Below are 12,491 nucleotides of genomic sequence, written 5' to 3' on the forward strand. Positions count from 1 at the left end.
CACCTACAAACCACACGTGGTATCAACATTTGTGTCCAGCTGATTTTTTATGACCTTTCAGAAAATGAACTGTCCCACTCTCAAAAACTAGAGGAACAGTATTAATAAGTAAGTCAAAACCAAAGCCAAATCCAGTAGTGATTATAGTACTACATTTGATCTCTATGGACTATAAAGAAGAATATAAAAACAAGAGAGAAAAACTCAAGAGCTTTTCATTGAAAACAAACACAAATCATTTATACAGAAGCAGTTCAAATTTTATTTATAAATTTGTTTAAAAGCTTATAAAGGATTTTTCTTTTGCTCACATTTGTAGCCTGAATTAAGAAAATAGGGATACAAATCTAAAGGTGCCAGAGCTTCCCCAAACCTGATCTGAGAAGCAGAAAAAATTAGCTGTTTAGAGACAGGCAGGCAGCACCCACAGTTCTCACTAACCTGAAACAATCAAATGACTCCCTGCTATTCTAGCGTCCTAACATGGCTCTAATTATACTTCCAATAAGAGGCAAAAACAATTAGAAAAATAATGCAACATTTCACTAGCAGTAGAGATTAAATATGAGTTCAGTAATCTGTGCCTACAAATATGCATAAATAATGACAGGGAGAAGAAACCAGTCATCCTCAGCCGCTCAGCTGAGTGGGTGGGCAGTTGGAGTCAAGGTAAAAAACAGTGAGGCTGAACAAAGCTGCAAGAAAGAAAAACATCTCGTGTGGTTTTTCAAGGTCAGTTGACAAAGGCCAGACATAAGCAAATATTTCTCATGTATCCTGGAAGAAAAAGAAAATGAAAATTAGCACCAGCAACAAAACAGAATTCAAAGCCTTTGCAAATCCAAAATAAAGTTCCTCCAAAAAACACTCTGACTACATGACAATTTTTTTAATGATTTCAAGTCCCAGTGAAATGATTTAATTTTCAAGTTCCATTTCGACTCACTAAATGGTCTCTGTCAACAGTGTATTGGCTTATTGAGTGACAGCTCATCAGCTGTGTTCTGAGAGATAGGCTAACATGGGTGACGACTAATAGTGTTCACAAATATTGTCACCTACCTCCATAGTTAAGATCAAGGACAGGGCAAATACGGTATGGAGCAGAGCTACTTAAATGGAAATGTGTGGAGTAGAAGTGCAGTGTATTATACAGCAGGTAGGTGACATCTAAGGGGGCCTTGAGGAAAGGATTTAGACTTAAATGAGTTCCCTCCCCCGACCATGTGCAAACAGTCATGTCACCTCGATCAAGCCTCCCAGACTACCAGGCCAAGGTACACCGAGGTTTCAGACTACTGGCTCTAACATTCTGGGAAACTAAAATATCAGGTTGCCTCATGGGTCATGGCAAATGCTTAACTGCCCTTGAAGACACAGGATTCAGAGTTTCCACAGCATCTCAAAGGGTCTCACCTACTAGTATCAGAGAAATTATCATTTGAACTGATTCTTTAAATATCCTACCTTAGATACATCTCATATGTGATTTCAAAGAAAAGCTTTGGATGTGCTTTTATTATAGATTTTTGATCCCTTGTATTAGATAAAGAAATTTATTTTCTATACCGAGTTTGCTAGAGACTTTTACCATAAATGAGTATTGAAATTTATCAAATGCTTTTCTCTATCTATTGAGATGTTTCTTCTATAATCTATAGGTGTTTCTCCTATAATTTATGTGGTAAATTATCTTGGCTTTTTTTTGGTTCTATTTATTTGTGATGAGCCAAACTTACATTTCTGAGATAAGTATATACTATGCTTTTTTAAAAAATTCATTGTTAAATCTGTCAAAACTTTGTTGTGATTTTTTTTATCTATGTTTATGAGTGAGACTGGCCTATGATTTTTTTTCCTGTATAGTCTTTGATTTTGATTCTACATTTACCTGCTTAATCCTTTGGAAGAATACTCCCTTCTTTTCATTTATTTGGAAAACATTCTGGACATTTGGAATAATCTGTTTCTTGAACATTTAGTAAAACTTTTCTGGAATATGTGTAGGCCTGGTTTTTATTTTATGGGAAAACAGTACCTAATCTAGATATAATTTAAATCATTTTGAATCCTACCTACAAAGTGTAAAAGAAACTGTCTCCCCTGTCTTGCAAACAGAGCATGTTGTCAATCTCTTGTGTTTTGCCAAATAATAGATAAGAAGTGATATTTTGGTTTAGTTCAATTTGTATTCCTTTTGTTATAAATTCATTGGGTGCTTTAATTTCAAAGATTATAATTTTTTATTCCTAGAAGTTCTATTTTGCTCTCTTTCAGTCTTCCTTGTTGTCATTGTCTCTTGTCTTTGCTTATCATTTCAAAGTCAATATTTATTCCAAATGTTTTACACATAGATATCTTAAATTCAACATCTAATCATTTAAGTATATCAAATTATTTGGTTCTAAGTTTTGTTTTGGTGACCCTCACCCACAGCTATCTGTTTCCTGTCCTTGTGGTAAGTTCCAGTCACTGTGTTATACTTAGGATATATCAGTGAACAAAACAGTCAAAGAGCCCTGCTCCGATGGAATAGGGAACGCAAATTATCACAAGGAGAGAATGATAGTAATTGATCAACAAAACATCTAAGAAAATGATGTTAGAGACTTAGACCAGAGGTTGCAGAGTGTTATAGAAAAGAGAAATGGAGCCTGGAAAGGGAATTGCAGGAGTCTGGTGGCAGCATTCAGTGGATGGCCAAGGCATACTTGGAGCTTAAGAAAATACTTGAGAGAGAACAAATCATTTGGATGTTTTGGAGAAGAGTATAGAGGGAGCAGCCAGTTCTTAAGTATTCAAAGAACAGCCAAAGAAAGCTGGTGCGGCTGAGAGGAATGAGGAAGCACGGCAGTCGGAGGAGAGTGCCCGAGAAGTAGCGTGGGCTCTAGGTCTTGAAGCGCCTGTAGGATGAGTAACAGACATCCTGTGCTTTTACTGTGAAGACTTTGGCTTTTACTCTGGAGAGTCGTCAGAGCCACTGGAGGGCTTTGGGCCAAGGAGTGACAGCAGGTGACTTGTTTTTCAGTCTCATGTTGAGATCAGACTCTAGGTGGAAGTGTGGAAGCAAGGACACCATCTAGGAGATGGTTTCAAGAATTGAAATGAGCAATGATGGTGGTTGCAATCAGGATAATAGTGGTGAAGGTGGATGAAGCTGCGAGACTGGATACATTTTGAAGGAAGAGTCAAGGAGACTTGCTGATGCATCAGCTGTAGAGGTATAAGAGTCAGTCATGCAAACATGAAAAAGTGCAGACAGAGAAGTGCGGTCCAGGGCATCAAAGCTGAAGTTTAGACATGTTAAGGTTGAAATGTCTACCAGACACACAAGTAGTGATGTTGGGTAGAAAAATGGATCTGCAAGTTTAGAGGAAGAGATCGAGGCAGGAAGTTGAAATTTGGGACTAAAAAGCATATTGGTATTTAATTTCATGGGAATGAATGAGGCCATGAAGGTATTAAGTGAACGTAAAGAAGGTAGTTCAAGATGTATCCCTGAGGCACTCTAATGTGGAGAGGACAGAAAGAGGGGATTCAGCAAAGGAGAATGGAAAGCAGTGGTTACTGAAATAAAACTCAGGAGAGTACAGAAGCCAAGTAAACAAAGAGTTTCAAAGAGGAGGCAGTGATTTACCATGACAAATGATGCTAATCGGTCAAAAGATGAAGACTGAGAAATAACCACTCGATTTTGCAATGTAGATAATGTTAGTGACCACGAGAAGAACTTTGTGGTTAGATGGTCTAAATTCTGATTAGAGGGGGTTTAAGAGAAAAGGGAATAAAGAAATTGGAGACAGGACAAATACCTCAAAGTTTTTCTCTAAAGGGAAACAAAGAAATAGGACAGTAGCAAGAGGAAAATAGGCATCAACACAATTTAATATTTACATTTTCTGCTGATGAGAGTTTTCTAGTCGAGATGACATGTGACAGTTTGGGAGAGAGGGAGGAGCATTGTTAGAACAAAGTCCCCCAGCAGATGGAGAAGACAGAATCTGTGCCATAATGAAAAGCAGACACAGAGGAGGGCATGTCTGTACTGAAGTGAGGTGGAGATGAGAACCTGAGCAAGTCTTTGCCTCTGTGTCACTGCTTCTTTCACACAAGTGAAAAGCCAGTGACCACGCTGGATTTGGGTATGCCTGTCTTAGTAAGGAATCTTCAGTCATCCTCACTCACATCATATCCTGAGAAAGTGATGTTTCTCTCTTTCTATCTGTGAGGAACCGAAGTGGAGATGCATAGCTCATTTACCTAAGACCTACCAACAGTCAGGGGTAAGCCAGACTCCCACATCCCTATTCCCCTTACGGCAGCCATGGAGTAATCATTTAGTCTCTCCTGTCATCTCTTCAACCCCAGGTATTTTTCTCTGTATGTGTGCTTAGTCTCTCAGTCATGTCCAACTCTTTGCGACCCCATGGACTGTAGCCCGCCAGGCTCCTCTGTTCCCAGGATTATCCATGCCCTCCTCCAGGGGATCTTCCCAACCCAGGGATTAAACCCAGGTCTCCTGCACTGCAGGCGGATTCTTTACCATCTGAGCCCCCAGGGAAGCCCTTTCTATGTATATGCACCTTCTAAATTGGGGTTATTAAGTATAAGAGAAAATGTACAGCAAAGTTCCAAGTCCTGTCCAAAATCTGAGTTTCAATCACATTTCACTACTTATAAATCCTATAAACTTGGATAGTGTCTTAAAATCACAATGCCCTATTTTCCACATGACTCCTACTCACATATTCTTTTACGTCAATAATTTGTCAATTTCACACACAATGCAAAGATACTGTTTTGATTCTTTTCTATCTTTGTATATTGTCTCTACTCTGAATGCCTTAGTGATACACAGGAGCATACATTATAAATAGACACATCCACTATGCATTCTCTACAATTTGCCTACATTTAATTATCTTCAATATATATTGAGAGAGATTGTGAGATCTCTCCATAAATTTTAACCACTAGATTGATTCCAAGAAATCATGCATATGAAATCTCTAACAGATTATTTTCTCAAAAATGATCTTTTGTCCAGCAAGTATTTATTAAGGGGTGATCTCCTCTGGAGTTACCAGGTCAGCAAGTACTTGATTATTTTCTCATATTTTACCAGTTTAAAGATTTCTGTCTGTTCCTTTTTTTTTTTTTTTAATAAGTACAGATACACTTGGGCTTCACTTGAATTGTAAAACCCACTGTGGTTAGTTTTAATTCTGTACACATTGCAAACCCCACAACCCCATACATTCCAAAGCTTTGGTGCTGTTTAAATAATCTACTGTGCACACAAAACACATTACATACATATTACAACATAGTCGCAAGGCTTTCTTCCCCAAAATCTGTAAGAACATTTCATTTTCAAAAAGTGCCTTTTGCTATAGGGTTTTTAAAAAAATCATTTTGTAGTGAAAAATTAAATACTGATTTCTTTGATGTGCTAGTTTCACTGAAGAGTATGTTACAAGAGAATGCTTACTATTTTTAGAACCATATTCCACTGAAAATCTTCCTGGAAAAAAAATGTTCCTTGGTTTTTATTGTAGGCCTGGGCAAAGGGTGATTTTTTTTTTTTTAAAAAGCCTTGCAGTCCAGGCAATCACACAGCAAACAAAGGGCAGGTGTCATTTTTTATTGTGATTGGCATTGGGCTAGAGCTGAAAGCAGGACTTTCTCCATCTCTCAGAAGCTATGGTGGAATTTACAGTAATCACCCCAGCTGCCTGCCCACTACACAGCTGAATGGCACACAAAAAAAATATTTATCTGGAGAGAAGGCCACAACATATTTTTTAAATTCTCATTGTTTTTATTCTTCAACTTGGAAATATTTAGTTTTTGAGAAAAAAATAATAAAACTCACCCAGCTGTTACCACTATTCATATTCCAATAACCACTGAAGTGCTGGAGGCCACCTGGTTGACTTTTGCCTTGGAGTCGGTCCAGAAAAGCATTATTTACCCTTTAAAACAACGAAAAGTGGGTGAGTGGAAATCTCGCTGCAGGGCTGAGAGATTTCTGAGAACCTAATGTGCTGTCTGAATGGACTGTGGGGCTCTCTGCCCCCATTCAGCTCAGAAGAAATCTACAGACACTTCTTTTCACATTAACCACATGATGTGCTGTGAACAGTCCTTTGGTGGAGGCGGTGGCGGTCTTGGCTCAGTCCCAAAGGGGCATAAATTCTTCACTCCAGAGTTTCACTCACCCACCTCTACTAGTTCTACAAGAGTCGTGGTCACCCAAGCAACCATACTCCTTAGGGCCACGCCAGGCGTGAACCCCAGAGAAGGTAGAAAGATGGAAGCTTCAGCAAGAGCTAAAACATGAAGAGAAACCAAACACAGTTCTGTGGTGCTGTTAATAGTATTACAAGATAAATGTCTCTCCCATACACCCTGTACCCCATTGCCAGTCTTTCTAAGGTAAATCCCACTAGTGAAAAGTAGAAGGAAAACAGGAAGAGAGTGTGAGAAAAGGGAAACACCTGAAGAAGGAAGCTCAAGCTTTCAAAAGAAGGAAGGGGTACATCTTTCCCTGATGTCTGATCACACTGGCAGCAACCAATTTCAGAAATAAAGTCAAACATATAAGAGGTAAAACTAAAAAGAAAGGCAAGAAGTGATTATCCTAACAGTCAAGGTAGGGTTATCTGTAGGATGATGGTTATTTTGTGTCACTGTAGCTGGCTCCCTGGGCGTCCATTTTATAATTAATCACCCTAAATATCCTTTTCATGGACTTGTGTGTGTTACGTCTTACAGTTTTTAAGTTTAAAAAGGAAAAAGGCCACAGCATGCTCTGAGTTGCCCGTGTGTGGCTGAGCAGAGTCAGAGACCTGGCAGCTGAAGAAATAGCATGGCAATAGGTTCCCTGTGATGCGAATGGATTATTGGGGAACAGCAGCGTGAAGGCCATACGCTTCTCAACAGAAACACAGTGCCTGGAGCCCAGAAACCATTCAGTCCATGCTTGTGGGAGAGGGGTCAGGCAGGACCCGGTGAGGTGAGCCTCCTTTTCTGTCATGAAGTTTAGCCAGTGTGGTCATCGTGGGTGGCTGGAAGTCAGCATCTGTGTAAGATTTGGGAACTTTGAGGATAATGACTGCTGAGTGGCAGAGTCAGAGGCTGGGGGTTTTGCCTATTGGTCTTGCTCAGTGTGTTAAGCTAAAATGCCAACTGCATGTTGACTCAGGTTAGTCTCTGATTTATGGTTGCTGTTTTCAACTTCAAGCCCCATTTGGCAGTGGTTACATCTTAGTTATTAGAAAGCTTTTTTTTTTTTTAATCTCTCACCATAAAATCTACCAAGGTGTCATATTCTGGTCTGCCTGGTGGCGGTGGTTTAGTTGCTAAGTCGTGTCTGACTCTTTCAATCCTGTGGACTGTAGCCTAGCAGGCTCCTCTGTCCGTGGGATTATCCAGGCAAGAATATTGCAGTGGGTTGTCATTTCCTTCTCCACTGGTCAGCCTAGTTCACTGCAGGACTGAATGTTTACACTGCCTTTTCTAGACCTCTCAGCATGCAGATTGAAATAAGATACCTGAGCTGGAAACTTGAATATTAAGGAAGAAGAAACTGGCCTTGTTTCCCCTAAAACTATACAACCAATGGTATTGTACATACACCTGTACTGTCCAACTATGTGTTGGACAGTCCAAACACCTGGGGCTGTTTTTATCCAGTCTCTGTCAGTAACAAAGATGGACATTCCCTCAATATCCCTCATCCCACCTCACATCCAATCCACTAGAATCCTTGTTGGCTCCACCCACTAAACACATCCTGAATTTACCTTTTATTTCCATGGCCACCATTCTAGTACAAATCCCTGTCTTCTCTCATTTGCCTCTCTTTCCACTCCTGCCCTCTGCAATCCATTCTCCATACAACCACTTGAATAAGTTATAAAAGGGACCAGGCCTTCCTTTGGTTTAAAACCCTCCCACGACTTATTAGTCTTAGAATAAAATAATTGACTTACAAAATCTTCTACTTCCTGCCTATCTTTCTTTTCTCATTTTGTAGTAGTCTCTTTCTCACCATCTATAAGCAAATCATTTGGGACTCAGAAAGTTCAAGCTTATTCCCGATTTAGGGCCTTTGTGTTTGTTGCTATGCTTGATAAGAGGGGACATCCCATTGTAATGTTTTGCCCCCTTCCCATCTCTGTGTGACTGACCCTTGTTCTTGGATGTCACCTCTTCACTGAGGAACTATTGCCTGTAATCTCTCCCTTAGTGTCGTTTTGTGATGTGGTCCTCATGCTGTGCATCGCTCTCTGAAATAACCTTGCTGCTAAATTGTTACCTTCTGTTCATCTCCTCCAGACTGTAAATCCCATGTGGCTGGGGGCCTTCTCTGCCTTGTTTGCACCTATTCCTAGTGCCTAGAACAAAGCACAGGGTATGCCCTGGTTCTTAAGAGGTGAACGGATGAATTGTCCAGGTGCATGCTCCCCGCGTTAGCCCCTTTCTGTGACGGCAGCTGCATTGTAAAATTAGCCAGGTAGTGAGAGTAGTTCATTGCCCACTGCCCTCCATTCACTTAACACTTTGAAGATGGATGACTCTGTCATGTACACAAGGTGATGTGATTCACTTTTGAGCGTGTTACTAAGAGGACAGCAGGCTGGGTCAACTAGAGATCACGGATGGTAAAGAGATTACTTTTTCAATTTCTATCAAGAATTTGTAATAGGGAAGAATCTTTTGTATTCTATTATAAGTTAATAACTAGAGGGATGTTGCCTATAAGCTTAAATTATACATAATGGCCCATCTCTGAGAACCCTGCTTCTCAGATAATGAGCATTAAGCTAAAATACCTTTGTTTAGCTTGCAGGAAACATCCTGACCAGGCCCTCTATTAATGACTGCAGGAAAGAAGAAACTAACACATAAACCCCAGTCACTGACTGGAACCAGGAAATGTTTGACTTTACTCCCTCCCCTTTTAGTAGAAAAGAAGCCTGAATTCTAATTCAGGCAAGACTGGTTCTTTGAGACACATGTCTACCATCTTTTGCCGGCTGTCCAATAATGTTGCTATTCTTTGTCCCAACAACTCATCTCTCAATTTATTGGCCTGTCATGGGATGAAAAGTGCGAGCTTGGAAATTCAAATAGGGGGGAAAAGTTCCAGTTTATATTTTTGTTTACTAGTTTTAGAAAATACATATATTTCATTGCTGTCAAGCTAATGCTTAGGGTTTTCTTCAGAGGCTTAACTTGGATAAAAATTATTGTTTAGAGATGATTCATGTTTCAATAAATCAGTTCAGTTCATTCCAATTTCCAGATTGCAGCCCAGTTCAAGTCCTTCACCCCCAGTGCTCTGTTTTTTCCTCTGAAGTTTTAACTTTCTTCTCTTCCTCAGAAAGTTACACTGGGTCAGGTTCAGATGCCATTAGGTTCAATCGTTACAGGATTGGTTGTAAAGCTTGTTAGGAATCTGCATGATTTCTATTATAAAACTCAGGGCTGCATTTTCTGCTATGTGAACTTCCAAACAGTAGAAAACACATGGTCTTCTTGTCTGCAATAAAATTATATCCTTGGAGAAAACCTAACTTAACGACCCCTTTACCCAAACCACATAGCTTGTATTGCTACCCTCAGCAGGAGTGGACAAAACTATTTTATTCATTAAGTGACAACTGAATGAGTATTTTCATATGAAAAGATGGAAAAGCTCACTGTAAACACCAAAGAACAATACAAACATGAGCTTTTATCAAAAACTGATAGTATAAATAAAATATGTGTAAAGACTTGATCAGTTATTTCAAAACTGGTTACTGAGTTTATTATCCAGAGAGATTTCCTATTGGATTAAACTGGGATCTATATTTAACTAGAATCAATAGAAAGAATAGAAGGTGGAGGAAAGAAATAGTGCCATCAGTACTTAGGTATTCAGTAATAAGGAAATAAAGGTCAAAGTTCCATAACAAAAAGTAATCTTTTCGACCTCTAATCAAATAATGCATTTTTATTGGGTGCCCACTGAAGATTAATTTCTTCGCAGTGGGCCCTATTAATGTGACATATCACTATCTTTAAAATGCCTAAAGCTTTATAATCCAATTAATCCTCAGAAATCCAGAGAAATACTGGCTACTAATAACTAGTGTTATAGAAATATCAGGTTTTTTAATAGAAAGACTTTTAAAGAGAAAAAGTAAAAGACTGAACTAATTTATGACCTGGTTTATTAAAAAAAAAAAGTAGCAGTAAATGTTATATGGCAGCCTGAATGGCGAGGGCAGTTTGGGGGAGAATCAGTTCGGTTCAGTTCAGTCAGTCAGTTGTGTCCGACTCTGTGACCCCATGGACTGCAGCACACCAGGCCTCCCTGTCCATCACCAGCTCCCACAGTTTATCCAAACTCATGTCCATCGAGTCGGCGATGCCATCCAACCATCTCATCCTCTGTCGTCCGCTTCTCCTCCCGCCTTCTATCTTTCCCAGCATCAGGGTCTTTTCAGATGAATTAGTTCTTCGCATCAGGTGGCCAAAATATTGAAGTTTCAACTTCAACATCAGTCCTTCCAATGAATATTCAGGCCTGATTTCCTTTAGGATGGACTGGTTGGATCTCCTTGCAGTCCAAGGGACTCTTAAGAGTCTTCTTCAACACCACAGTTCAAAAGCATCAATCCTTCGGTGCTCAGCTTTCTTTATAGTCCAACTCTCACATCCATACATGACTACTGGAAAAACCATAGCTTTGATAGACGGACCTTTGTTGGCAAAGGTCCAACTGTGGGGGAGAATGGATACATGTATATATATGTGTGGCTGAGTCCCTTTGATGTTCAACTGAAACTATCACAGCATTGTTTGTTAACTGGCTATATTCCAATACAAATTAAAAAGTTTTTAAAATGAAAAATAAAAACAAAAGAAAAAATAGGTAGTAGTAATGGTTCCCCTTTATCCAACAAAATAGTCTAACCAGTGTATCAGAATTTTGATGTTTCCTTACAACCAGAGAGCGGTTCCCAGGTGGCTCAGACAGTAAAGAATCTGCCTGTAATGTAGCAGACCCAGGTTCAATCCCTGGGTCAGGAAGACCCCCTGGAAAAAGAAATGGCAACCCACTCCAGTACTCTTTCCCAGAGAATCTCATAACAGAGGACCCTGGTGGGCTACACTCTATGGGGTCGCAAAGAGTCAGACATAATTGAGTGACTAACACTTTCACTTTTTCACTTTATAACCAGAGAAAAACATATAAATTTGCATTTAACATTTTAAAATTATCTTGACAGGACCATGGAAGCAGAATAATCCATTCAAAATAATATGAATATACAGCCACAGTTGGCAGGTACAGCAGAATTAGGAACTTCCATTAACACTTTCTAAAGTCTCATTTACAAAATGAAAGCCACCACAATTTAAAAGTATGCCTTAGCGACAGTGGGAAGGTTAAACACAGTCAGTTTTGAAAGAATTTGCTCCTTTAAATCATGAAAGCCTTTATATTAAATTCTTCTCCTGAGACACTCAATCACATGGCAATAAACTCAAATAACCCAACTGCTCCCTAGGAAAATCTAGAATAATGATAGATAAGGTAATTATTAGCACTGACCCAATATCAACATGATATTCTGGGCACTCTTAATGTCTGACATTAGAAATAAGATAAAGACTATTTCCACTATTAAAAATTACTTACTGATTCTAAATATTTTTCCCTAATATATTAGTCAACATAAAATAACTAATGGTAGTTCTTGTCTGAGCTTTTATATTCAGGTATGAGTATCTAACCATCTATACTAGTTCAGTTATTATAAAGTAGTGTACAAATGGTAAGGATTATATAAAAGGATTACCACGCTTTGTCTTATGGGAGGAAGATTAAGTATAACCTAAACAAACATATAGCTTGAGAGCTGAGTCCACTTTCTAGGGTCAATTTATGCTGCCAATTAAGAAAAATTGGATATTGTTTGTATATGTATGTGTGTGCATGTGCACATACCACATACCACACCCCAATAATATAATGATTAAAAAACTAATATAGATTCCAAAATCCTGTTCAGTGTTACTGTGTTTTCCTAAAACATTGCAAAAACTTTATAGGTAATTGTTTTAACCAAGGATGCTTATTTTAGTGGTTTATACCTCCTGTGTTCAGCTTGGTGGCTTTTGGTTCTTTCTTCCTCCTGTTGCTGTCGTTTAAATTCCAGTAATTCACCCTAGGAACATTAAAATATGGTTTTCAGTTAACATGGTTGTACAGAAGACACCCAAATCAATTACATATTTAACCTTAGCTCAGACAATATTTCATTTTTGAAATTTTTACTTAAGTGCCATTTCCATGTGAAATTGTTTTCTTACATAACTAGGTAGCAAAAATAATTGTGCCTTAGCCAAATAATAACTGTGAGTGTAAAATCGTGAGATTAAAAAGGCAATGAGCATGTTCAAGCTATTAGACCACTAGGTACAACATA

General features: G+C 38.8%; 1 protein-coding gene across 2 annotated transcripts in view; it reads right to left on the reverse strand.

The window, feature by feature from the left end:
- Window positions 1–238: 238 nt before the first annotated feature.
- The window catches only part of EPSTI1 (epithelial stromal interaction 1), a 97,196-nt gene continuing 84,943 nt past the window's right edge, over window positions 239–12,491 (reverse strand). For both annotated transcript variants that reach the window (XM_020889509.2, XM_020889507.2), the window contains exons 9-11: window positions 12,157–12,230; window positions 5,876–5,975; window positions 239–777 (exon numbers count right to left, since the gene is read on the reverse strand). In XM_020889509.2, coding sequence (XP_020745168.2) covers window positions 769–777; window positions 5,876–5,975; window positions 12,157–12,230 — 183 coding nt within the window. In that variant the 3' untranslated portion in view covers window positions 239–768. The remainder of the gene's footprint in view (window positions 778–5,875; window positions 5,976–12,156; window positions 12,231–12,491) is intronic.

This window comes from Odocoileus virginianus, chromosome 8 (genome assembly GCF_023699985.2).
Source record: "Odocoileus virginianus isolate 20LAN1187 ecotype Illinois chromosome 8, Ovbor_1.2, whole genome shotgun sequence".
NCBI classification, from domain to species: Eukaryota; Metazoa; Chordata; class Mammalia; order Artiodactyla; family Cervidae; genus Odocoileus; species Odocoileus virginianus.